The sequence below is a fragment of the Dysidea avara genome, chromosome 9, assembly GCF_963678975.1.
Source record: "Dysidea avara chromosome 9, odDysAvar1.4, whole genome shotgun sequence".
Lineage (NCBI taxonomy): Eukaryota > Metazoa > Porifera > Demospongiae > Dictyoceratida > Dysideidae > Dysidea > Dysidea avara.
The window spans coordinates 8,960,172-8,984,585 of record NC_089280.1 but is presented as its reverse complement, the minus strand read 5'-3'; the positions used below and the strand labels follow the sequence as shown (position 1 = coordinate 8,984,585).

Genomic DNA, 24,414 nt, shown 5'->3' with positions numbered 1-24,414 from the left:
AACTGCACTGTCATTTAATCACAAAGGATTCACATGCTTGAAATTGTTAGAATGCACACAAAGCAACTCCATTGTATTTGCTACTTTGTTAGCCCAGAAACTTAATTAGTAATGGTTGAAGATACATAAACATGATGAGTGTCTACTGGTGGTATCTGCAGCGATACTGATCCAATACCGATACCAGTATTGGTACACCTCTAGTATTTTTGTATAACTTTTTTTACATTGTAGTAATTACTATCTGTTGTTTTCTTTGTTTGCTTCTACAGTGGCTGGTCCAGTAGATGGTAAGTAGTACATGTATTGAGTTACAAATTGTGGGACACATACAATGACGATACCTCCCATTGCATGTGTTATCATATCTGTGTGTGAGTAGGTGTTTTGCACTGTTTGCAATTTTACTGCTTGCAATTTTAAGTAAAAGGTGACTTGATTATAGAACTGAAACTTATAATTATACAGGAATGGCTAAATCAGAACATTTTCATGACTACAAAACACTTGTGGTGGATTGGGTAAAAATTCTCTTGTACACTAAGCATCTGTGCATTGTTCCTACAAGCTGCATAGGGTATATGGGGGGGATACAACTAGTGCATGTGAACCAATAATGGAATTATGTACGGTCCTTAGCCTTACTAAAAAATATTCTAAGGAAATGGAGCACAGATGATTTTGTGGTTGTTTAATAAATGCGGTGACCATTAGTGGCAAATTGTTGATGACATACATAACCAGAAAATTTGGTGAATTTGGTGAGTGAGTGGTGTTTCGCCAAACCAAAAATCTGCCAAATCATTTTCAAATCTGTATTACATATAGCCCTACTAAATTTGCCTAACTTTTTTCTCGCCAAAATCCTATCGTGGCAAATTTACCAAATTTTCCTCTTACCAAACTTTCCGGCTATACGGTATACAGAATACAGATGTTTTGTAAAAAACATGCCATAATAATATCTGTACATTATATTTGATTACGTATATTGTTTTTGTTCACTGAAGGTACTACTAGTACTGTCCAACCATCTCCTACTGAAATAACAGGTACGTGTCTGTCTGTCTGTGTGTTGTTGTACTTGAGTATGAATTATACCATAGCTGTGACTGTTTTTATGTGTTCCAAACAAATTTCACATTTTTGAGTTGTATGCTCAATATTTTGTTAGGATCAATAAAACAAATGTACATACATATTAAGTAATTACAGTGCTTCCTTGATTGTCCGAGCCTCGAATATCCAAACAGTGGAAATGACTGCTCTATTAGAGTATTTTGTCTCAAATTATTCTATTAAAACAGGGCTCTGTATATAAATGAATGGACTTTGACTATCCAAACTTTTTGACCATCTGAACACATCTTAGTCCCAAGGGGGTCGGATAATCAAGGGAGCACTGTACTACAAACTACTTATTGCATATCAACCATGCTGCTTATATACTACTAGGTTTTTCATCATGGATTGCAGGGTTGAGTTATTAAATAGTGTCCAGAGCTTCATTTTAGTATTACATATATCGCTACCGATCCATTTAGCCATTTATTAATGATCATGAAGTGATGTACACAAACTTCTGCTGTGTCCATCATTAAGACTAGCTTATGCTGCTTTTTTCAAAAGGGTTATTGAGACGTGTTTTTCTCTTTTTTTACTGTACATAGATATGGAGCTTATAAACGTGAAGGCGCTTCAGCACGTATTAGCTCCTGGTGCTAGACATGATTATTCCTTTCCTAAGTATTTATAGTATGTATTGTCCATTCCCTACTATACAGATGCTATCTGTGAAGTCAACAATTGTACCAACAACTACTCATACTGTTATGTGTATTCTGCCACTGGAGAACAATACTGTGCTCCATCGTGTAAACTGAACAATGGAGGATGTGGGGCAATGGAGTGTGTGATGGTTGTTGCACTGTGTATCAGAGATCCTTGTCCCCCTGTTGTGGAGTGCCAGCGACCCAGTAAGTGAACCATGTGGTGGTACCTCAACACCATTAATATACCCTAACTCTATGTGCTAAAATGGTTGCTCTATTAGAGTAATTGAGCCTTCTAGTACCAAAGGACCAAAAGATTTTAAAGTGCTTGTTTTAGGCCATTTCTATGTTCCACAGATCTGGCTGTTCAATTTTTTTACCAAGTTAATGAAACAAGTTGATGTTCTGCTACTTCTAAACAAGCACCCATGCAGATATTACATCCCCTGCTATAAGTATTTAACGTTTTATAACTATGGCGCTATTTGGAAATGCTTTATATTCAATGTATTTTGTAATTCACCAATTGCCACTTTTTTGTTGCTATGGAAGTGTGACTTAAAACAAACCACATGCAAACACTGTCTTCTTAACTGTTTTATGGATCTATGTTTCTTTACGAAAACAAAGCCTCGGTTCTGCTCTTCATTTTCTTTCGCATACGAGAGGGACACATACCCTTTTGGATTGAAGGGATATGCAATGTATGGTAGCTTAAAGGCCCACACTGTTTTTTGGCCACTACAACATCCGGACAGCCCACTAGAAAGGCTGTACCCATATTTCTTACTGCCACAAAGTATGTGTCTCAGAGTAAAGCTTACCTGCCTCTAAGTTTAATGTGGAGTTCATCCCTGGCATCGATCTGAGGTGTCATTCTTAGATGAATGGTGATTGACTTCCCCTGCATTTATATTGTACAGATCATCATGGCATAGCAATGTAAATTATAGCACTTCCAATTTTATATTTCTAGAGGGGGGGCTTATAATAGCCCTTACACTTGCAAAATTAAAGGGACAGTATGTCAAGCCATACAAGTGCTAGTTCATGATGTAATAACTTGTTGCTTTTTATTACATCATGCCACAAAATGATGAACTTGTAGTGATCAAACGGTATAATTGTAAACAAAGTGATAGTAATTGGTAATGGTATAAATTTGTACTGTTTTACTTGTAAGGTATCTTCCCTGCAGTACACATTGTTGTTTGGTAGCGAAAAGAACTGCTCTGTAAAGCTTTGCCCCATGTGAATTGATTGCGAACAGCTGCTTCAGCCAGGCTCTAGCACCTGGTAGAAACTTGTAATGTTGTCACGATTGTTGCACTGACAAGAACTTGTTACAGTAGGCTACATTTCCAAGCGCTCCGTTGCATTACTTTTGAGCATTCATGCTGTTAACAATCTTCCACTTAGCTTAAATAACATGTAAATTCCACAACAAAATGATTCCAAGTCATTGTAGCAGGCTGTATAGAAGTGAGAATTGTTGTTCATTTCTGCAACCACAATCACTCAGTAATTATGTAAAACACTGCCAAATGCTTGTTGCACTTGTATGGGTTGGTATACTGTTCTCTAATAGAGCAGTCATGTATTTAATCAAAAGCTACTGAAACAATTTTATTTTTCCAACCTGCTTAAATAATCCAAAACATGAGATCAGTTTGGCATGTCCTTGTGGTGATTTCACACACACACGTAACTTCAGAGATATGAACTTAATTTTCAATTACATGAACACTCCCCAGCAATTTGGATAACTGGGGTTACATAGTTGCACTGGGGCATAAAGTTTAAACTCTAGTGATGGAATGCATATCTTTGTGCCATATGTATGTAAGACACAGGATATCTGTGTTATACAATCCCATTGAATTGCATATAATTATGTTCCACTCAGTTGTGCTTCAAGCTGTTTTGTAAAATACCTGAATCCCTAAATAAATTATGTTGGCTACATGCATGTTAACTGTAGTATATTGTTATATTCATACGTATGTGTACATTTTCTTTCACTTTCATACCAGTGCATACTTTGTTTCTTTTCTAAAGGAACTTCTTCATTCAGCATTACTCCAACACCAACCCCACGTTAGTGTACATATGTATGTATTGCAAATATTGTCATCTTGTAGTTATCATGTGTACTACTGCATGTTTGTTCTAAGCCATAATTTTTCGTTACTAACTAACCTGAAGCCCTTTAAATACCAGAATTGTTTAGTTTATTTTAAAGTGCAGTAGCATGCTGGAAAGGTGTCCCAATTCCATTTATGTATGCATGTAGAATAGACTGACATTATGCATGTTTAGAATGCCATGTAGGTCAAGTAAATTGCATGTAACATGCATGATAGATGTGCCTTATTTCGAGCAGGGTTGCCCCCTCTGGCTTCTGATCATTGGCCACAGCTATTAAGATTGAATGCACCCATTTTCACCATCTTTCAGTGATGGTGATTTGCCTGATGCAGAGCCCTGACTTTTAAAATTTCTACTACAATCCTTTGTCTGTAAATGATATTCCATGTGAAATTTCTGTGTATGTAAATGATATTTTTCTTATACGTACACACTAACTATACATTTAGTGTCCTGTTATGTCTGCAGCTTCATGTCCCATAAGTGGACAATACTATAGTGTTGGTGATTGTGTTCCTGTTGATGCGACGTGTGATAACCTTGATCCACCCATCCTCTGTGATGCATCATTGTGTGTGTGTCCCCGTCGACAAGTGATCAGTCCTGATCGCAGCCGCTGCATTAATGTGACTGAATGTCGTAAGTTATTAACATAACTGACCCATCTAATTAAAAATACAAGCCGTGTTTAGCTACAGCTTTGTTTGTTTAATACTTATGTGAATCACACCTGTATTCTTTGAAGTCACATATTTCTTAAAAGGACCTGATATTTTAGTTTTCTTTACACATAGTCACATACGTACTTGTAGATCCCACAAAAATGGCTAGGCCATGTGCACTGTATTCACAAACCTAGAGACAACTATGCGTTAGTCACAATTTTTGATTATGTGCAATGTGGCTTTCTGAATGTATGTACCTGTATTTGTGACTGTTTAATTAGAGCATTTTCTGTACAACTGTGTGTAGCTATGTACGTATGTCATATCAGGGTGCCTGTTACACTGTTAGAGCTACAGTGTGTTAGTTTGTTAATTTTAACCCTTTGGCCCCTAAAGCCACTATGTGACTTTGGTTCTTAAAAACAAAAGTAATTTTATGAAAAATACGCGTTTTGACATACAAACTTGGGCTCTTTTTACTCATGTAGGAACCACCTATTCCTTCGTGATTTGCGTTAAACTACTCATGAAGGATAGATCTACAACATCATATAACTTTTGCTAACCTTATTTATTCCGTCTCTCCTTTGTGACAGGTAGTATCGTCACAACTATCATCTTAAAAACAGCCTAAAATTCTTTCAAACGCAGATTCGCCTTACATCATGCTCGATTGTGATACAATGTTCAGATAAAAGAATAATAGCAGAGTAGCATGGTACAAACCGTATATTCATAGGATGTTTCGTTTACGAGATATATGCGTTTGAACGCATGCGTGTGTAACAAGAGCCACTATAGTGGCTTTTGCTTTTAATGGAACACTTTTATTTATTGACGTAGGAACCAAAGGGTTATTAATTAATTAAAGATATAAACTTCTTACAGTGAAATTTTAAAGTTGTTAGCTTTTGGCCTTCCCAAGCTATAATGAATCGAAAAATATTAAAATTGCATATCTCTATGTCCTTACATTGACAGTTTTCCCAGTTTAGGTCACATACGTATGTAAATTATATTTTTTAGAGTGATGATTTTTTATAGTGAGGAATCATACTAGATTTGTAAATCTTATGTAACAATGTAGATGATACTTTTTCAATATGCATTGTATTTGTGTGTGTTCCAAACATATTCTGTGCATTTGCTTATCATATTTTTTGTTCACTAAAGGAAATAGTACTGTCCGGCCATCTCCTACTGGGATAACAGGTACTTGTCTGTCTGTACTTACTATATGTATGTACTAATGAGTGATATCTGCAATGACGTTTTTTGAAGATTTGCTGACGTCACCAAATAAAATGGCCACACTAGTGTTGGGATTTTGTACAGGGGGGTATTGGGTAAGGTGGAATTCTGCTATGATAGGGTTTGTAAATTTGAAAAAGGGTGAAGTTGAGGCATATACTTTTAGATATGAAATAATTGTGCATATTTGCGTACACATTTAAGAATTTTAGTCTGCTTTCCTCGTTTGAGCCTGTTTTGCACAATCACAATACGCTTACTGCTTCATACCTTTATTATATCCTGGTTCCATGTACATATAAAAAGCTACAAACAATATTCGTTTTGATTACTATGTGCCAAAGTCTGTCAACCCCCACAATAACATGGCCATTTTTTTTTTTCAATTATGACATCACATTTCATCACTGCAGATATCGTCCATTCACATATGTACAAAAGTATTTGGACATAAGCAAGTAAATAACATCCAGGACTTTAACTTGAGGAAAAGATGTCGGTACAAGTACAGGCACTGATGAACATACTGTGTGTACAGTACTTCAATAGACTACATATACTAGGCAGGACTTGGCTCAGTGTGTTCACTAGAATCCAGGACCGCCCACAGGGGGGGGGGGACAACTGGGGCATTTTACCCCAGGCCCCAGCCTGAAAGGGGCCCCAGGAGGCCCCTTGAAGGGCCCCTTGAATACCTGTTTAAAAGATCGATATACTCTAATAGAGCAGTCAGACCTAAATACTCTAATAGAGCAGTCACAGTATTCTTCAGAGAAGCAGTGTAGTAAGCTTATAGATAAGGAGATATGGTTAGTGAGGGGTAGCTATTGTCATTGTTAGCAGGTCATGACCTTTTTTTTTTTTTTTAATTTTTTTTGGTCTTCAACTTACAGCTTGGGTAAAGTTGTGGTTCAGAATGGAAACCTCCTTGCCTCTGGGGCCCCACTTTAACTCTTTTGCCCTGGGCCCCTTAATTTCTCTGGGTGGCCCTGCTAGAATCCATCAAGGTGTAGTGCATGCTTTCCTATATAAATACACTGTATGTATATTAACAAACAAAAGAATTATAAACAACAGGGCCAAATGGTAAACTTAATTTCTACCTGTGCTCTTTGGTGTATGGGTATATGAATTATATAAGTGTGTACTCTTCATAAGCTGGCTGATGTACGTACATGCAAACAGAATGCTAGTGTAACAAAGTTACATAATATATTACTTTTACAATAACTAGTTACAATTACCCTTGTAACTAGTAACTTGTAACTATGAATAACTGTCCAAAATGTAACTTAATTACCTGAACTATAGTCTGTTCACATTCACCTGAGCCCTCCTTTCTTGTTAATAATTCTTGTTACAAGGGACAGCTGTTCAAACGTTTAGTATTTCGAAGCCCTTCAAATGCCAATGTGAAACTGTTTATCAAAAAGCACTATTTATCAAAAAGTGCTTTGATGGCAAGAACAAGTGAGCTATGAGATTTAAAAAATATCCCATACCTGTAGTATGGCTGATTCACAAAACATGCTTGTTCCATTGGGAGTGAACACATGTTCACCTCTTTGATATTACTATATTTGGCAGGGGCTCAGGTGAACCTGTACAGACTATAATTATCTGAACCAATAGGGTGTTAGTACAATTAAAAGTATGTAGATAAAACAGCCATTAATTTATGCACAATACGTATAATTATACAGAGTTCAGTTGAATTGTTCTAAAAGAGCATACACCAGTGTTGAACAGTTATTCAGGTGTGACTCTTTTCTGTAATATAAATGTAGCCATTTACGTGTGTGAATCATAGTTGACAGGATGATGTACACAAATTCTTCTAAGTCCTGTACATAATTGTACTCTTTTCATATTGTTCTATGAAGTCAAGCATACAGCATCATTTGTGTGCAGCACCAATATCAGTGTAGTGTACATCAGTGTAGTGTACTGTACTACCTATTGTAAAGTATATTATGTTATCCATTCCCTACTATACAGATGCTTTCTGTGAAGTCAACAATTGTACCAACAACTACTCATACTGTTATGTGTATTCTGCCACTGGAGAACAATACTGTGCTCCATCGTGTAAACTGAACAATGGAGGATGTGGAGCACTTGAGTGTGTGATGGTTGATGTACAGTGTATTAGAGATCCTTGTCCACCAGCTGTAGAGTGCCGGCAACCAAGTGAGTATAATGGATATCACTTCAGGGAATTGGGGGAAGCCACCTTGTTGGGGCCCCAGTTAGTGTTCTTGCTCTCTTTCAGATACTTTGGAATGCCCTTTCACAATTCCACTCTGCCTCCTTCTTCTAATGTCTTTGCACAACCCTAATGGAAATGCTTTATACAGTGAAACTCAAATGGTTATATATCAAAACATTCTGTCAACCAAATGCTGGAATCATTACTCTATTAGAGCCTTATGATAGCATGTAGCCAAGGGACTCAGTATTTTGAAAATTGTTACAGTGAACCTCACCTATGGGATGAAAAAATTTGGTCTCAATAATGAGGTGGTTTTATTATTGAGGTCATGAAGTACAACTTAGCTGTAGTTGAGACGTACTAGAGGTGGTCACTGTGATGAATTTAAAGAGGTGGCTGCTAAGTGAGGTTTCACTGTGTTTTTGTATTCCCTCATTAGCAGGTAGTTATACGCTATTAAATGATCTCTCTCTGTGTTATGTGCTACATACATATAGGCTGGTTTCCATATAGTTGCAAACCATCTGCACATTGCCTGCGATCATTACTGGGGTCTTGATGGGGGCACTTTAAACAATATAGAAACATGCCTTGCTGGTATCACAAACAACTGTACCACAGCCACCGTAAAAGTTCAACCTTCCTGGCTCTTCCAGCATTGTAAGCAGGATGATTTGTTAATGTAAACAAACACAGCAGGCAAATGCCAGCAATGTTCAACATGAAGAAACCAAGCATGATGCCTACAAGTATACCACGCTTCGTAGAGTGTCACTAAATACTTGTAACATGCCGTGTTGTAATAAATTAAGGTGTACTTTTGCTGCCAGGGTCATTTCTAAGGCTCACTAAAATACAGACGTGTAGCGAACTGTTAATCCATCTCAGCTACAGTCGCAAGCCAGCTGCAGCAAGTCCCAGGCTACCGTAGACACTGACTCAGGCAATAATGCAAGCAGTTTACAGCTATATGGAAACCAGCCTTATGTGTACTTAAAAATTATTATGCATGTTGTAATTATTTTAAAGGAACTACTTCATACAGCATCGCTCCATCACCAACACGTTAGTATCACATCAAATGTTGTTATCTCTAACTTGTTATGTGTGCTACACATATAGCTATTATATGACCCTTGTTGCACTGTCTACTTGCCAAAACATTCATTGTAAAACCCTTTAATTTAAGTTCAAGAACCAGAGAATACAGTAATAGCACTATAATATCCCACACATATACATTTGGTATAAAGTGAATTTAGACACAAAAATGTGTAGGCATGTTTTAACATAATACAAAATCATTGGATACAGACCACTTGTTCACCTCTTTGACAATATAGACATATGCAATGCTCAGGTGAATGGGTGAATGTGAACAGACAGTATATTATTTTGACTATAATTGTAGCATACCATGTGGAACGGTATTAGAGTCATATTTGTGATCAATATAATTTTACTGATGAATGCATGGTGTTTTTCTCTTGAGAGATAATTACTTTGATTCAACACATTATTCAAACATCTGTGTACCAAAGTTTCAGGTGTGTGTGTTGTGTGAGTGAGTGAGCAAGCAAGCGAGGGAGTGAGTGAGTGAGCAAGCGAGGGAGTGAGTGAGTGAGCAAGTGAGGGAGTGAGTGAGTGAGCAAGCGAGGGAGTGAGTGAGATAAATGAAGCTGCAGAGCTCCATTAAACTGCTCTAATAGACATACGCTTACTCTAATAGAATGTATACCAGTTAGCATAATACTGTAATAGAATAGTCACTTTTAGCATGAGGGTTTGGTTAATTGAAATTCAGATAATCAAGTAATCTAGATGTAGAACATAGGAAATGTTAACTAAGAAAGTTTCATGGACAACTGAGCTACCACAATGTCTGGTAATTTTACATCCCTTGCTTGCATGAACTTTTTGCAGTATAAGGACAAGTAAGGATTTCCACACATTTATACTCAACAGATAAGGACACACGATAGTGTATCGTGCAGCCAAGTACAGCTAGTGCAAATGCACTACAGACAAGTGTGTATTTTACAGGAACCAAGAAAACACTTTTCACACATTTGAGCTCAATAGTGTCTGAACGAAGATTAACTAATTTTACTGCAGAAACTCCCTCGGGGTAGGGCACCTCCTATTCCAAATTTGAGTTGAATCCACCCATCCATCACTGATATATGCACCCTTCAAAGTTTGTCTTATTTTCTTTGTATTTTTCTTCATCTTCTGCTTCTTTATCCTTCTTTTGCTCCACTCGCTATAATGCGCACATGCTTTAGTTGATTGACTTCAAATTTGGAGGGCAGTAAGAGCATTATATAATGGAGCACGTTTACAGCCCAATTTGTGTACAAATCAAACTAAGAACAACAGAATTATGCACGATTTTGAAAATTACAAAAGTGATTTTTTGTCACGCCTACAGGGTAATCTGCTTGACAAAATCACTTGAAAATTGGTCTGTACATGAAGTTACTATCGTAGTGCAAACCTTTTGTGGTTTGAAAGTACTGAGAGTATTAGCTAAGGAAATATAAAGCAAAACCAAACATGTGAAAAAAGCATGATCGAGATACTCTTATAGAACAGTCACTGAAAGGTAAAAAACACGTGCAAAAAACATTGGAAAACTTTTCTCCAGGTTTCAAACCAGGAACCTCCACACCTATATACCCAAGCCCTTTACCACTCTGCCACTGCTGTCAGTTATTCACCTCACTTAATATCTACCTTATAAATAAAAGTTCTGGTTTAGTACACTAGAATCTATCAGTGGAACATTCTGTATGCATTGTATTGAAGTGCTCAGAAAAGTGTGTGCTCTATTAGAGTACTACAAAAATTATGAAAATAGCCTATATCAAGTGTGTCGTGCAGGTGGGTGGGCAACATACTCATTTTATGAAAACAAGAAAATACCATTTCCATGTATCCATAGCTCGATAGAGTAATTAACGATAGTTTCCACTGTGGAAACTTCCTCAGGGTAGGGCATCTCCCATTCCTAATTTGAGTCAAATCTTCCCAGCTATCATTGGGATATACACATCTTCAAATCAAAATTTGTCTTATTTCAGTTCTTCATAAATACATATAGCCATGCAGTCTTCAACATAAAGGGGGAAAAGTTAAAAGGAAGTATCAAGGCCAAGTGGCTTGGAACTTGCAATTACAAAAACAAGTGATATCTGCACAAAAACAGCCAAGCTGTGAAAAAGGTGTGGCCTTAAATATCCTGGGTGAAAAAAGTTGTAAAATCAAAGGTGGGCAGTAAACAAATGTGACTGCAATGATGTTAATACTAATAACTTTTTAATGATGCCTGTGTGCGTTGTTAAAATTAAGCATTAACATCATTGCAGCCATTTGTTGGCCGCCACCTTTGATTTTACAACTTTTTCACCCAGGCTTTTAAAACCGCACCTTTTTCTCACAACTTGGTTGTTTTTGTGTGGATTCTACATCCCAAAGTTTTCAAATTTGTGGGTTTGCAATACATGACACATAGTAATTGCATAAGCATCCCATACTGCAAACATGATTCAATCTCATACTGGAAGGGGCTGGGTTTGCTCTACACTCACTGCTAACCTTTTGCTGTTGCTACAAAATAATCTGTTTGATAGCTTCTCATGTGCTTCTGGGATTCTGATCAACTGATGAAAGTGAAGGTACTCATCCTCACATAATGACAATGCCCAATGATCTTGCATAGAACTGTAGCAATTATTCAAGCTTTCAAAATTTTAAGATATCATATTTTTTGCTCAAATTCTATTGCAAAATCTGTGAAACTGACTTGCCATGAGATTTCTGTGTGTGTATGTGTATGTTCTTCATACAAGTACAGTACATACATACACCACTTGTATGTATATTTGGTGTCTTATTATTTACAGCTTCATGTCCTATAAGAGGACAATACTATAGTTCTGGTGGTTGTCTTCCTGTTGGTGCTACATGTGATGATCCTAATCCACCATTACTATGTGATGCTTTCACTTGTGTATGTCCTGATGGACAAGTGATCAGCCCTGATGCCAACCGCTGCATTAATGTGGCAGAGTGTCGTAAGTTGTTAATATACATAGTTGACCCATTCTAAATAATAGAGTGTTTTGCATACATGTTGTGTACATATGTACTAGTAAAAATCACACTGGCACGTTCTGTGTAGTCTCGTTTATTTTTGAGAGGTTCTCCGTATAAGATTTGGTCCTATAAATAGCTGATATTTTACTTCAGATCTAGATGACAAGGCCAAACATTATTTTCAAACTAGCAGGCAATCAATCTAGACATTTAAGCTTTCTGAATGGTGACTACTCAATTAGAGTATGACTTACAATTGTGATGTATGTAAGTGTTTTGGGGTACCTGTTAGAGCTACATTTAGTGTATTAAATAGTACAATGCCGATAGCATTTAATATTGTGTTGTACTTTTACATAGCCATGTGTCCAGCAAGAGGGCAGACATACATCACTGGTGAATATTGCCATCCTCATAATGCAACCTGTAATAATCCCAGTCCTCGGTTTCTGTGTAACGTATCAAGATGTGAGTGCTTGTTTGGTCAAGTGCTCAACCAAGAGACTAACGAATGTGTTGATGCAGCTACTTGTGGTAAGCATATATGTATATACATATTAGTGGTGCATGCCACGATATGAAAATTGTAATATCATGATAATCACATTATCATGAGACTTATATCACAATATATTAAATGAATTGAATATGTTGATATTTTTGCAGGACAAGTTTTATTCAATCAATCTATTATGCTTACAACAATGATGTGATAAAGTTGACACTTGTTTTTTTGTACATCACCACATATTGCCAGACAAATATCCATATTTTTTGAAATATCAAGTCACTTTTCACGAAATTGTTATATCACAATATAGCCTTTTCTCTATCAAGATTATCATGAAATGTTTCTATCACGATTAACGCAATATATAATATATCATGGCATCACTAATACGTATTTAATTGTGAATCCAGTACAGTATTGTATAGAGTTATTGACACATACTATAAGTATAATTCATGAAATAAATACTATATTTAAGATTTACTACTGCATATATGTATTACACCTGTGTGTACTATTGTTTGCAGTCCCATGTCCAATAAGAGGACAGTATTACAGCGTTGGTGGTTGTCATGCTGTTGATGCGACATGCAATAATCGTGATCCACTCATCCTGTGTGATGCATCAATGTGTGTATGTCCTGATGGACAAGTGGTCAGTCCTGATGGCAGCCGCTGCATCAACGTGACTGAATGTCGTAAGTTATATATCTACATTTTCAGAGTAGTATGGCAAAGAGAAGATTATTGAATGCATGTACACTGTACATATACGCTATTCATTTGAAAATTTTAAGATGAACCATTATAACACTTATGAACAGACAGTAAAAATAATTAAGGCAAACTACATACGTAAATACCTACATAAGAATCCCAAATTGGCCACTTAAATCACTACGCATTTTTAGTTGCTTGTAATGTCAGATGTATATATATTATGAAGAGTTAATTTATGAAGTTGAAGTTACGTACGCCCAAATGCAAAAGATGTCTGTTACTGCAACTTTGTCTGCAGATCATATCATGTGTAGTATATGCCATGAAATCCTTGAGGAGCTGATGGGTTCCTGATACTGTATATGCAATGTGCATATGTCCTAAACTACTTGTTAGTATTGCATACTTCCTTCTGGTTGTAGTCCACATCATATTAACTGTGTTATGATGATTTGTGTAGCTGATGTACATGTATGTGGTCTGCCACCACTTGTTGGAGACTGTGATGCTGCTATTCAAAGATACTTTTACAACCGCACTTCACGAAGATGTGAAAGGTTTATCTGGGGAGGCTGTGGAGGAAATAGCAACAGATTCACAACTGTAGAAGAATGTAGAGCAGCCTGTGAATCAGGTGAGGTGTTGGACTGTTGGTAGCTTGCATTTGTTATTCCTTATGTCTTATGCATACATGCTGTTGTGCTGTTATGTGTTGTGGCTACAGCAGCTTTTTAAATTATTTTTTTTAAAATGTTATTTGATTAGGGAAAATGATAGCATCAGCCAAAAAGGTTGTTTTTCAGCTATGCCCTGAGAGTACAATAAACAATACAATAAAAGAACCTACTTATATACACAACAAAATTACAACATACAACATAATTTTTTAAAATCTTTCACAGTTTTAGCACTGTACAGTGCTTTAGGTAAGCTGTTCCATATGGCTGTGCCCCTGTACGCCAAAGACTGTTTTCCATATTAGTTCTAACACTGGAAACAAATAATCTGTGTAAAATTCTCCAAGAGTGACCAGTAACATCCACAGTATACAAAAAAATTCCATGTAAAAAAGGAGGAGAGATCTTATTGAGAATTTTGAAAACCTGCAAAGCTGTATGAAAAGTACGTCTTTCAGGTAAAGATAGTTAAAGAACATAAACTTAGAATGAAGTCTTTCTAAACGACAAGTGCCAGCAGAAGTTGATGGTAACCATACAGTATCACAATAATCCAACACTGGTAGAATATAAGCTTGATAAAATGATTGTAGAACTCAGGGAGGAAGCTGGCCTAATTCAATTTATAGCAAAAAGTTTCCTTCTAACTCTACCAAGAACATAGTCCGCATGAGCTTGCCAAGTGAGATATATTGATCTAAATATACTCCCAAATACTTGGTAGAACAAACTTGCTTGAAGATAACACCATCCAATGTTATTGTGAGATTCAACCCTCCAGTTTTCTGGCATGAACCAAAGAGCATACACAATGATTTAATCACATTCATTTAAATCTTTTAATGCAGAAACGAAATAGTTTCTGAAACTTGGTCAGTAGAGCCACCATTATGAGAGGTGTATCCATTCACTAGACTCAGTGGATTTCTGAACGGACTCGGGACTCTCTTTTGTTTGGTTTTATTACCATTTGTGACAGCACCAAATTGTAAACATAATTTTAAACAGCACCAAATTTTAAACAGCACCAAATTGTAAACAGCACCAAATTGTAAACATAATTTTTATCCACTATAGACAAGTGTATGCCCTTTAGTGTATAGGTCTTACTCTTCAGATACATACTAACAAAGACATATGTATTGTGTACCCTACAGTTTTGTATAATTCTAGCCTTGTTTCACTGCATGCATACTGAAGTTGTTAAAACATGCTGTGTCCTGTAGCATGCAGTTATTTCAATGCATTTTATAAGCAAAAATGGAGTTTTGTGAATGTGGCAGGTTTCCACTTAGCACTCACATAACTTGCAATCTCTGTGTATCTGTGTGTTGTGTTATAATTTTATTGTTTTTCATTTCAAGGTACCACTGTCCGGCCAAGTTCTACTAGTATCACAGGTACATTATACTTCTATAATTTGTTGGTACACTCATACACAAGACATCATAAAGTTATTCAAATCCCTATTATTTGTATCTTAAGTTATAGTCACCGCTGCGTGTGTGTACAGAAAATATAGCACGAGGTGACGTGTCAAGAGGCTCGAGGCAAAGCCGAGTACTGTATTTGCCTCAAGACACCCCCGAGTGTTGTATCTTTCGTACACACAAGCATAGGCGGTGCTTTAAGTGTTATATTGTACTTCCTGGTCGTCTGACTCAGAGCAATTTCTTCTAGTACTCAAACTGCTGCGATTTTCAATGATCAAGATATCAGTACATGTTTATATAATCTATTTCTAGTTGTAGAATGAACTAATAGGATTAGTTAGGCTAGTTTTAGCGATTTACAATGTCACGCACTGATGCACAATTGCACATGATCAATCGTTCTGTCTTAGTCGAGTCGTGTTTAAATAGCTTCGTGATCAGACAATCATTAAGTGTTTATTCAATCTATTTCTAGCTAGTCATAAAACGAACTGGTAGGATTATTTTGGCTGATTTTAGCAATTTACAGTGTCATGCATGTGGGGCTGTTTTTGTAACATTCCTTAAATAAATTCTCCGCGTATTTGCCCAAGTGTGCTGTATTTGCCCAATTAGCTGCATAACTGTTCTGTATGACTCATACAATACAGTTATGCAGCTAATTAGTACTGTATGGACAATACAGTACACGGCATGCTTCGTGGACTTACCTGTGTCCTACCATTTACATATCTTTGCTGACAGCACAAGGTGTCAATTTGCAGTAGCGCCATGTGATAGTTTCCCTACGTTTGATGGGAATCGTCTGAGTTTTCAATTGTGACTGGATTGATTGCAGAGGTTCTTCTCCTAGTGTTCTTTGTTTGTAACATAGATGAAAACGAACATATAATGGCCACTTCGCTAATTCAGTAGTTGATAGTTCGGGTGCTAAAACAATAAACCTGGCACCATTCCTTCCATTCTAATATGGTATGTGTGGGTTCAACAGTCATAATAATTTTGCTGCAAAAAAAAGTATAAGGAAAAATTAATAATTTCAATTAGGAGTCATAGAAAAAAAGTAATGAAACAAGGGAGGTTGAAGATATACTAGTGGACATTCAATCCCTAATTCAGTTGGAAGTAGGGATGTAGTATACGTGACCGTCTCAGCAAAACCCTGTCTAGTTCGCACAAGCATGCGTATTGAGAAAAACAAAATTTATAAAAATTCGTGAAATTACGTGTGTTATAAATAAAATTTTATGCAAGTTTTAATCAAGCCATTACTCAAGAAAGGAAGTGTTAAATTGATTAAAACTATATACCATCGTATTCACCTACTCATGGGGAGTTTGAACATCTTTGTTCCATGTCTGTAGCCACAATGGTCTGCGTGTTACGTATGTTTGTTTACAATGCAGTTGACATAAACAAAATCGTCACTGTTTCTTCAATAAAACTGCCTTCATATGCCTACGCGCAAGTGACTGCAGGGCTAAAATTATACCTTGACTGATCTGCCAATCCATGGTGAACACTGTAAGCCAAATTCCAACTTTGTAGACTAATCCAAACGGAAGTTATGGCTGATAGTGTAAGTGCCTGTAGTTTATTTTTAGTATAGTCATTGTACAAATCAATTTCCTTGCTTTTCCTACTTTCTAGTGCAATAATTCCAAAACTACTCACCATAATCGACTGAGATTTTGGTGAACCATTCCTTGGACTATGCAGATGATGCTAAGAAAATAAAAAGAAATTCGGAAGTTGCGCAAACTAGACAGGTTTTCGCTGAGATGGTCACATATATCTTCAGGTGTAGGCGACCTCCTTAGTTTCACTACTATTTTTTTCTTCTATGATAGGAAATTAGGGATAAAGCAAACTATGCTGTTTGCTTATGCCTAAACCTCAGCATTTGATTTGTTTGTTACAAACTTTCTGTGTGCTATAATGCATCAATTAATGTGTGGTATGTACAAGTGTGCTTATTTTGTGTCATGTGTGGTTTTTTTCTAATCTCAAAGGAACAACTTCATACAGCAATACTCCAACACCAACACGTTAGTGTCACATGTGTACGCATCAAAATGTGTTGTTTCATCTCTGTAATGTGTGGTGTTGTCTGTTCACCTTCATCTGAGCCCTCATATTTTTCTACCATTACACAGTCAGCCTATACAGTTAATAGCACTGTGAATCCCTTTAATGACAGAACTGTTTATTTAAAAGGCAAAACCAGTGAGAGCCAGTGAGTAATAATGCTACAGTAATATTCCATGCATTTAGTGTAAAGTGAACTTAGGCAGGAGCGTAAGCTCAACTCCAAATTGTTAACATGATAACATACGGTACCGCCCAAGCGCAACGTCGCACACGCAACTTTGCTCAAGATTTTTAAAATTGCTAATTAAGGGGCGTGGCAACTGTTTCACTCATGAGACATCGTGGCAGCTGTTTCGTTCACAAGAATCACGAGCTAAACAGTTGCCACACCCCTTAATTAGTGATTTTTAAAATCTCGAGCAAAGCTGTGTGTGCAAGCGAGTGCGACGTTGCGCATGGGCGATACCATAGCTGTCTGAATACAAAACCACTGATTTGTGACCACTGCATTTTACCGTAATATTCATTTTTACCATATTCATAAACTTTTCATGGTAGTACGTAGGACAAGTCATAATTTCATAATTTTATTCTTTAGTTTTTGCTCATGGAAAAATGCATGTCACGTGGTCAACAGAGATACAACATTCTGTAATCACATATACTGTACGGTAGGTATTCCATAGCCATATAAACATGATTTAAAGCTTCACACTGCTATACTGGCTACTACAGTTGATGCTAATACCAAATCTAAACAAAGTGCAGACTCCAAATCATGCCATCTTTGCAAAAGGATTTTGTGTTTAGTTGTTAAAATTAGCCCCCTTTTGTGCTGCATTGTAAATGATGTGAGTACAGGTCTTCATACTCAAATTCCATAACATCTTTTGCTAAAGGTGATGTGTCTTTGTAGAACTCTAGCAATTATTCAAGGTTTAGTGATCAAATTTTCCCTGCAAAATCTATGAAATTGACTTTAACCTGTACCAGGAAATTTCTGTGTATGTTTTTACTACAGTGATGCAGTACTTACATACATATATTATCTTATTGTTTACAGCTTCATGTCCCATAAGAGGACAATACTATAGTTCTGGTGGTTGTCTTCCTGTTGGTGCTACATGTGATGATCCTAATCCACCATTACTATGTGATGCCTTCACTTGTGTGTGTCCTGATGGACAAGTGATCAGTCCTGATGCCAACCGCTGCATTGATGTGGCAGAGTGTCGTAAGTTGTTAATTATACATAACTGACCTATTCTAAATACTGTGATAGACAATACAGAGTGTTTTGTATACAGTTGTTTATGTATAAATTAATCACACTGGCACATTCTGTAAGATCATACGTAGTTTTCTTGAGAGTTCTCCTTAAAGACATGGTATTAAATGCATTAGCTGATATTGTACTTTAGATGTACAACCAATACCAAACATTATTTTCAAACTAACAGGTGATCAATCCAATTGTTTACTAGACATTCAAATCATTATTGTGCATGTAATGCTCTCTGGACACACCTGCAATGGTGACTGCTAGTAGTGCACTGATATCCAAATTAGCCAATTATTCCGATAAATGATATTAAGCAACAGAATAAGCCGATACCGATAACCAATCCGATATACACTAACACTCATCCTCATCATTATTAAATAACTCATATTAGTAACATAAGTATTGATATATAGCTCATTCTACGCTAAAATGTAAAGTTTGAATAATTCTCTTGATGTTGACACAGTTAATGAGGTTATTAATACCACTTAGAGACCTGAGGTGAGGGCTCTAAGTTTCATTTAGAGACCTGTTGTCACGTGAGACTGTTATGGTAAATTCAACAACACTTCAAAGAGTTTTCTATGTCACTGATTTAATTAGTGGTTGTATGGTTAAATGAGATTTGGGTTTTTACCTTCATCAGCCATACCAGCACTTGACCAAGCTAGCCATCAAACCGAACGAGCCAGCTGCTCAATGCATATTATAGTTACCCAACAATGTTCCACATTCACAACTAGCTAGCCACCAGTGAAACTACTGGTGTTGCAGCAAGAATATTTGCGTTTGTCTCCTTGTCAGCACTGTCGCCATTAGACCATCAACACACTTCAGCTGTGTTATTGCACCTGTTTGTAACATTTGTCGCTTCATAGCCAGTTATAACTTCATGGCCAGTTGTAATAACACTTGTCGCTTCGTGGCCAGTTGTCATAAAGCTTGTGCTTCATGGCCAGTTGTTATAAAGCTTGTCGCTTCGTGGCCAGTTGTAATAAAGCTTGTCGCTTCGTGGCCAGTTGTTATAAAGCTTGTCACTTCATGATCAGTTGTAATAAAGCTTGTCACTTCGTGGCCAGTTGTAATAAAGCTTGTCGCTTCGTGGCCAGTTGTAAGTGTAGGTTATCACACAAATTGAGGTACCGTATTTCTATAAATATAAGCTGCGAGAAATTTTCACGAGATAAATTTTCGTGTTAAAAAATTTCTAACCGGTGTCCTCAAGTGACGAAAATTTTTTAACAATGAATTACGAATTCTATACGGCCATTTTTTGAGAACCAGAACGACAAGCAGCGAAACTGAAGTGTGGCATCTCCGTACCATGGAGGCTGCGCCCCAGATTTAGAAGTTGTCCATCACAAATCAAGCAATGGACTGGAGTGGTAGAAGCTCATTCCATGCAACTTGCACATTTGTACATATATACTTTATTTAATGTGTCCTGTAGTAGCTGTCTATCACGGAATGGCATCATTACCAATATGCAGCGAAATAGATGAAGCGAGACGAACTCCTCTCTCCTAGGATCAGGGAGAACTTTGTTTTTAAAAGACTGCAGCAGACATATGCTTGACACGCCAATGGCCAAGCCTCGATCCAGGTGGCCAGAAAGTAGTTTACCGAATTCATTCAACTTCTCGAATATTACGTTGGTAAAAATTTTTCGCGTAATTAATTTTCGTCGGATGCTACCTTCGACGAAATATTTTTAACGGTTTATAATTATAGAAATACGGTATCTTCGCTATTTTAGAGACACAATTCGCCCTCGGTGATTATGTGTCATTCCGAAGGTCTCTAAAATAGCGAAGATACCGTGGATTTGGGCGATAACCAAATTAGACTATGGCTCATACAGCTCTAGTCAATAGTGGTGGCTTCCTGATCGAATTAGTGTTAAAACAACTCACTGGTAGGCTTCCTAGATGAATACAATCATCTCTATTATCCAGCAATGTTTTCTTCACACTCTAATGATGATTTCTGATGGCTGTTGTGACTGGAATCCAGCTAAACACGTTACACATGTGACAAAAAAATTTGTGACGGGTATCTAACCAGTTTAGATACCTACCCGCAGGTATCTATTGGATTTTAAATACCTCATTAATGACCAAACTTCAAAGCATACTATGCATACCATAGTCTAATAAAGCTTGTCGCTTCTTGGCCAGTTGTAATAAGCTTGTTGCTTCATGGCCAGTTGTTATAAAACTTGTCGCTTCGTGGCCAGCTGTAGTAAAGCTTGTCGCTTCGTGGCCAACTTGTATTAGCTAGTAAACAAGCCTTGGAACTAAATAACAGCTACTAAAACAACACTAACCTGGCCACTGGGCCGGCGGCACACGCCAACACGCTGTAAAGGACCTTACCTAGCGTGACTCTGTGCTTCTTTTGTCAGTGCTGGTAACAAACTGCTTTCTAAATAGGTTAGATACTCACTGTCGTTTTTTAGTAGGTTGAGGCCCTCGTGCTTGGTTTGGCACCTCGGCGGGAATTAATTAGTGACCTCGGCTGTGCCTTGGTCACTAATTAATGCCATGCCTTGGTGACCAAACCTCACCCTCGGGTTGTCAACCCTACTAAAAAACCTCCAATGGGTATCTAACATACACTTAGATGTATACCACAAGTAAAAGTTACTCATGGTAAACAGGTTTTAAGTACATTTTACTACTGCTAGACAAGTGGCTGGTACTACATGGAATCCCAAAGCATCAGTTTACTGTTGGGCATGGCCTAAAACCTGACAGTTTATTATGGACGTGGCTTGTGGTCACCGCTAAACCATCAACATGTAACTTAATTAAAATGCCAAATAACTTATGTCTAGCTTCCCCCACATCATTATACTACACCTCACGGTGGAGATTAACATTGGCTTCGATTTAATCAAAGCTGATTGTTAATTGGCTAATGTAACACTTTCACACCTCAGATCAAAGGAATTCTTTATGCTACAAATGTGATGTGGCACACTTTGCAGTGCAACATCTAGAGTGCAACATCTAGATGTTGCACTGACAACTCATTACTGCATTCCACAAACTGTACAGCTTTAATGCTTCTTACTATTGAATACTGTAGTAAAATGTATATGAAACCTATATGAGCAACATCCACTTTACATTGTGGGCTTCAGTGATCTCCTGTGGCCTACAATTGAGCCCTCCTGTGGCTCTCAATTGAGACCAACCGAATCCCACAATCAAAACTGTCTCATGGTGATAAGGTTTCTTATACATTTTGAAAACCTTACATAGTAAGTACTAGTGTTATAGTAAGAGCTAATGTGAAGCTTTGATATAGTAACCATAATGATATATTCAACCACCACAGAGGATCCTGGACAAATGCCAGACCACATCAAAGGCATTTAACTTAAACGTGAATTTAGCAGTCGTGCATTACCTGATATGTACGCACTCGACCTCGGGCACCATGCGTACAATGCACCCCCCCGGGCACCATGCGTACAATGCGCCCCCCCGGGCACCATGCGTACATATCAGGCAATGCACTCCCTTTTTTTTTTTTTGCATAAAATAAAGGACGCATATTTACAAGCACCCTACAGCGTTACAACCATTACGTAACCAACCGATACCGATTGTATTTTGAAGGTTCCAGATACAAAGTACAGTGCTAAACTACTGGCATTACCCTTTAATTCTCTTTACCCACAGCTCGATTATTGAACCAATTATCCATGCAACACTAGTGACTGCTCAATTAGAGTATGATTTACAGTTGTAATGTATGTATGTAAGCAAGTAAGTGTATATTTATTATAGAGAGTGTCAAACTGCACTATACACTGTGAAAAATGAGCCCATAAAGCCCTACAGCATTGTTCAAATGACTTGGTGATTTGTGTTGATTGGTCACTAATTACATGTGCAATGGGTGCACTCTGTGCACATGCGCGTACATGCCTGAAGAAACTGAGGCAATGAAAGAACAGTACACTTGAGAAAAGTATGGCATATAGTACATAGGAACTCAGTACAAAGAGAAAGGCACAGGTAGCTAACCTATAAAGCAAGCATCACCGGAGCATCGACACTGCCTTGGATGAATCCACATGTGTGCTGTAGCTCTGAATAGCAACCTTGCATGTGATGCCTTCATTCGGATTTCATCAGGTCACCATCCCCTGTCTTGACAGTTTGTCAGTGAAACCAAGATGTCTAGATGGAGTTTCAGCCATTGCGATTCTATGTGGACCACCCACCTTGAACTAGTAACATGTTAAATCTGGGTGATCAACAGTGGTCAGGTTTACAAGAGGAAACAAAGGTACGCAAGTTATTTTACGGGCTCATTTTTCACAGCCTACAGTGCAGTTCAACACTCTCCCTCCCCATTATTTACTCTTGATGTAAGTGCACCATATTTTTTGAAGCACCTGTTAGAGCAACTTCAATGCATTAAATAGTAAAATTTAATATTATATGTTATACTTTTACATATGTAGCTGTGTGCCCGGCAAGAGGGCAGACTTACATTGCTGGTAATCGTTGCTACCCTCATAATGCAACATGTGATAATCCCAGTCCTGGAATTCTGTGTGACGTGCCAAGATGTGAGTGCTTGTTTGGTCAAGTGCTCAACCAAGAGACTAACCAATGTGTTGATGCAGCTACTTGTGGTAAGCAGATACGTGTATAAATAATGAACCCAATACACACTTATAAATCTACTAATACTAAGACAGTAAACAATAGATCTCCAAGCATTGCTGTCCAACTTTCTAGATTACAATACAATGCTTATGCCTTTACATGTACAGATGTTTATACTATAAGTAAGAAACAAACTGGAAAAATTGTAAACCTGCTGTATAATCTTCAAAACAATCCTGTATTCCAAGGGCATGTCTTGCTAGAAAAAAGTGTATGCATTACCTTGGATCTTCACAAGGCTCTCTACAGTTTCATGCATTTTTATTCTGCCAATCATATTTGAGAATCTCAGTGTATAGATAATTATGTATACATACATGTAATTCAGAAGTAAAATGTTAATTGTAAATGCAGTAGTATTGTATTGAGTTGTTGGCATGTAATTCATGAAATAAACACTGTAGTCAAGACTTGTTATACTGTATGTCACACCTTTGTGTACTGTTACTTGCAGTCCCATGTCCCATAAGAGGACAGTATTACAGTGTCGGTGGTTGTCATGCTGTTGATGCGACATGCGATAACCCTGATCCACCCTTCCTGTGTGATGCATCATTGTGTGTGTGTCCTGATGGACAAGTGGTCAGTCCTGATGGCAGCCGCTGCATCAACGTGACTGAATGTCGTAAGTTATGAACAATGCTATATTATGGCGAATAGAGAATTACTGAATGCATAATCAATACTGTTCTGCTGCCATTTGGAAAGTTTATGATAGATTATTACGAGCACAGGTGAACATACAGTATAAACAATTAAGGCAAATTGTATACATATGTATCTAAATAATGATCCAGAGTTGGCTATGTAAAATTATAATAGCTTGCAGCATCACAGTGGCAGATCTAGGATTTTTAAAGGGG

At 37.3% G+C, this 24,414-nt stretch overlaps 1 protein-coding gene across 1 annotated transcript in view; it reads left to right on the top strand.

Annotated features, from left to right (window-relative positions):
• The window catches only part of LOC136267459 (papilin-like), a 36,924-nt gene that overhangs the window by 2,043 nt on the left and 10,467 nt on the right, over positions 1 to 24,414 (top strand). The window contains exons 2-18 of the mRNA XM_066062621.1: positions 273 to 290; positions 1,011 to 1,052; positions 1,785 to 1,976; positions 3,831 to 3,869; positions 4,389 to 4,559; positions 5,759 to 5,797; positions 7,835 to 8,026; positions 9,078 to 9,113; positions 11,954 to 12,124; positions 12,507 to 12,680; positions 13,185 to 13,355; positions 13,838 to 14,011; positions 15,419 to 15,454; positions 17,500 to 17,535; positions 18,642 to 18,812; positions 23,344 to 23,517; positions 24,006 to 24,176. Of these exons, the coding sequence (XP_065918693.1) occupies positions 273 to 290; positions 1,011 to 1,052; positions 1,785 to 1,976; positions 3,831 to 3,869; positions 4,389 to 4,559; positions 5,759 to 5,797; positions 7,835 to 8,026; positions 9,078 to 9,113; positions 11,954 to 12,124; positions 12,507 to 12,680; positions 13,185 to 13,355; positions 13,838 to 14,011; positions 15,419 to 15,454; positions 17,500 to 17,535; positions 18,642 to 18,812; positions 23,344 to 23,517; positions 24,006 to 24,176 (2,007 nt within the window). The remainder of the gene's footprint in view (positions 1 to 272; positions 291 to 1,010; positions 1,053 to 1,784; positions 1,977 to 3,830; positions 3,870 to 4,388; positions 4,560 to 5,758; positions 5,798 to 7,834; positions 8,027 to 9,077; positions 9,114 to 11,953; positions 12,125 to 12,506; positions 12,681 to 13,184; positions 13,356 to 13,837; positions 14,012 to 15,418; positions 15,455 to 17,499; positions 17,536 to 18,641; positions 18,813 to 23,343; positions 23,518 to 24,005; positions 24,177 to 24,414) is intronic.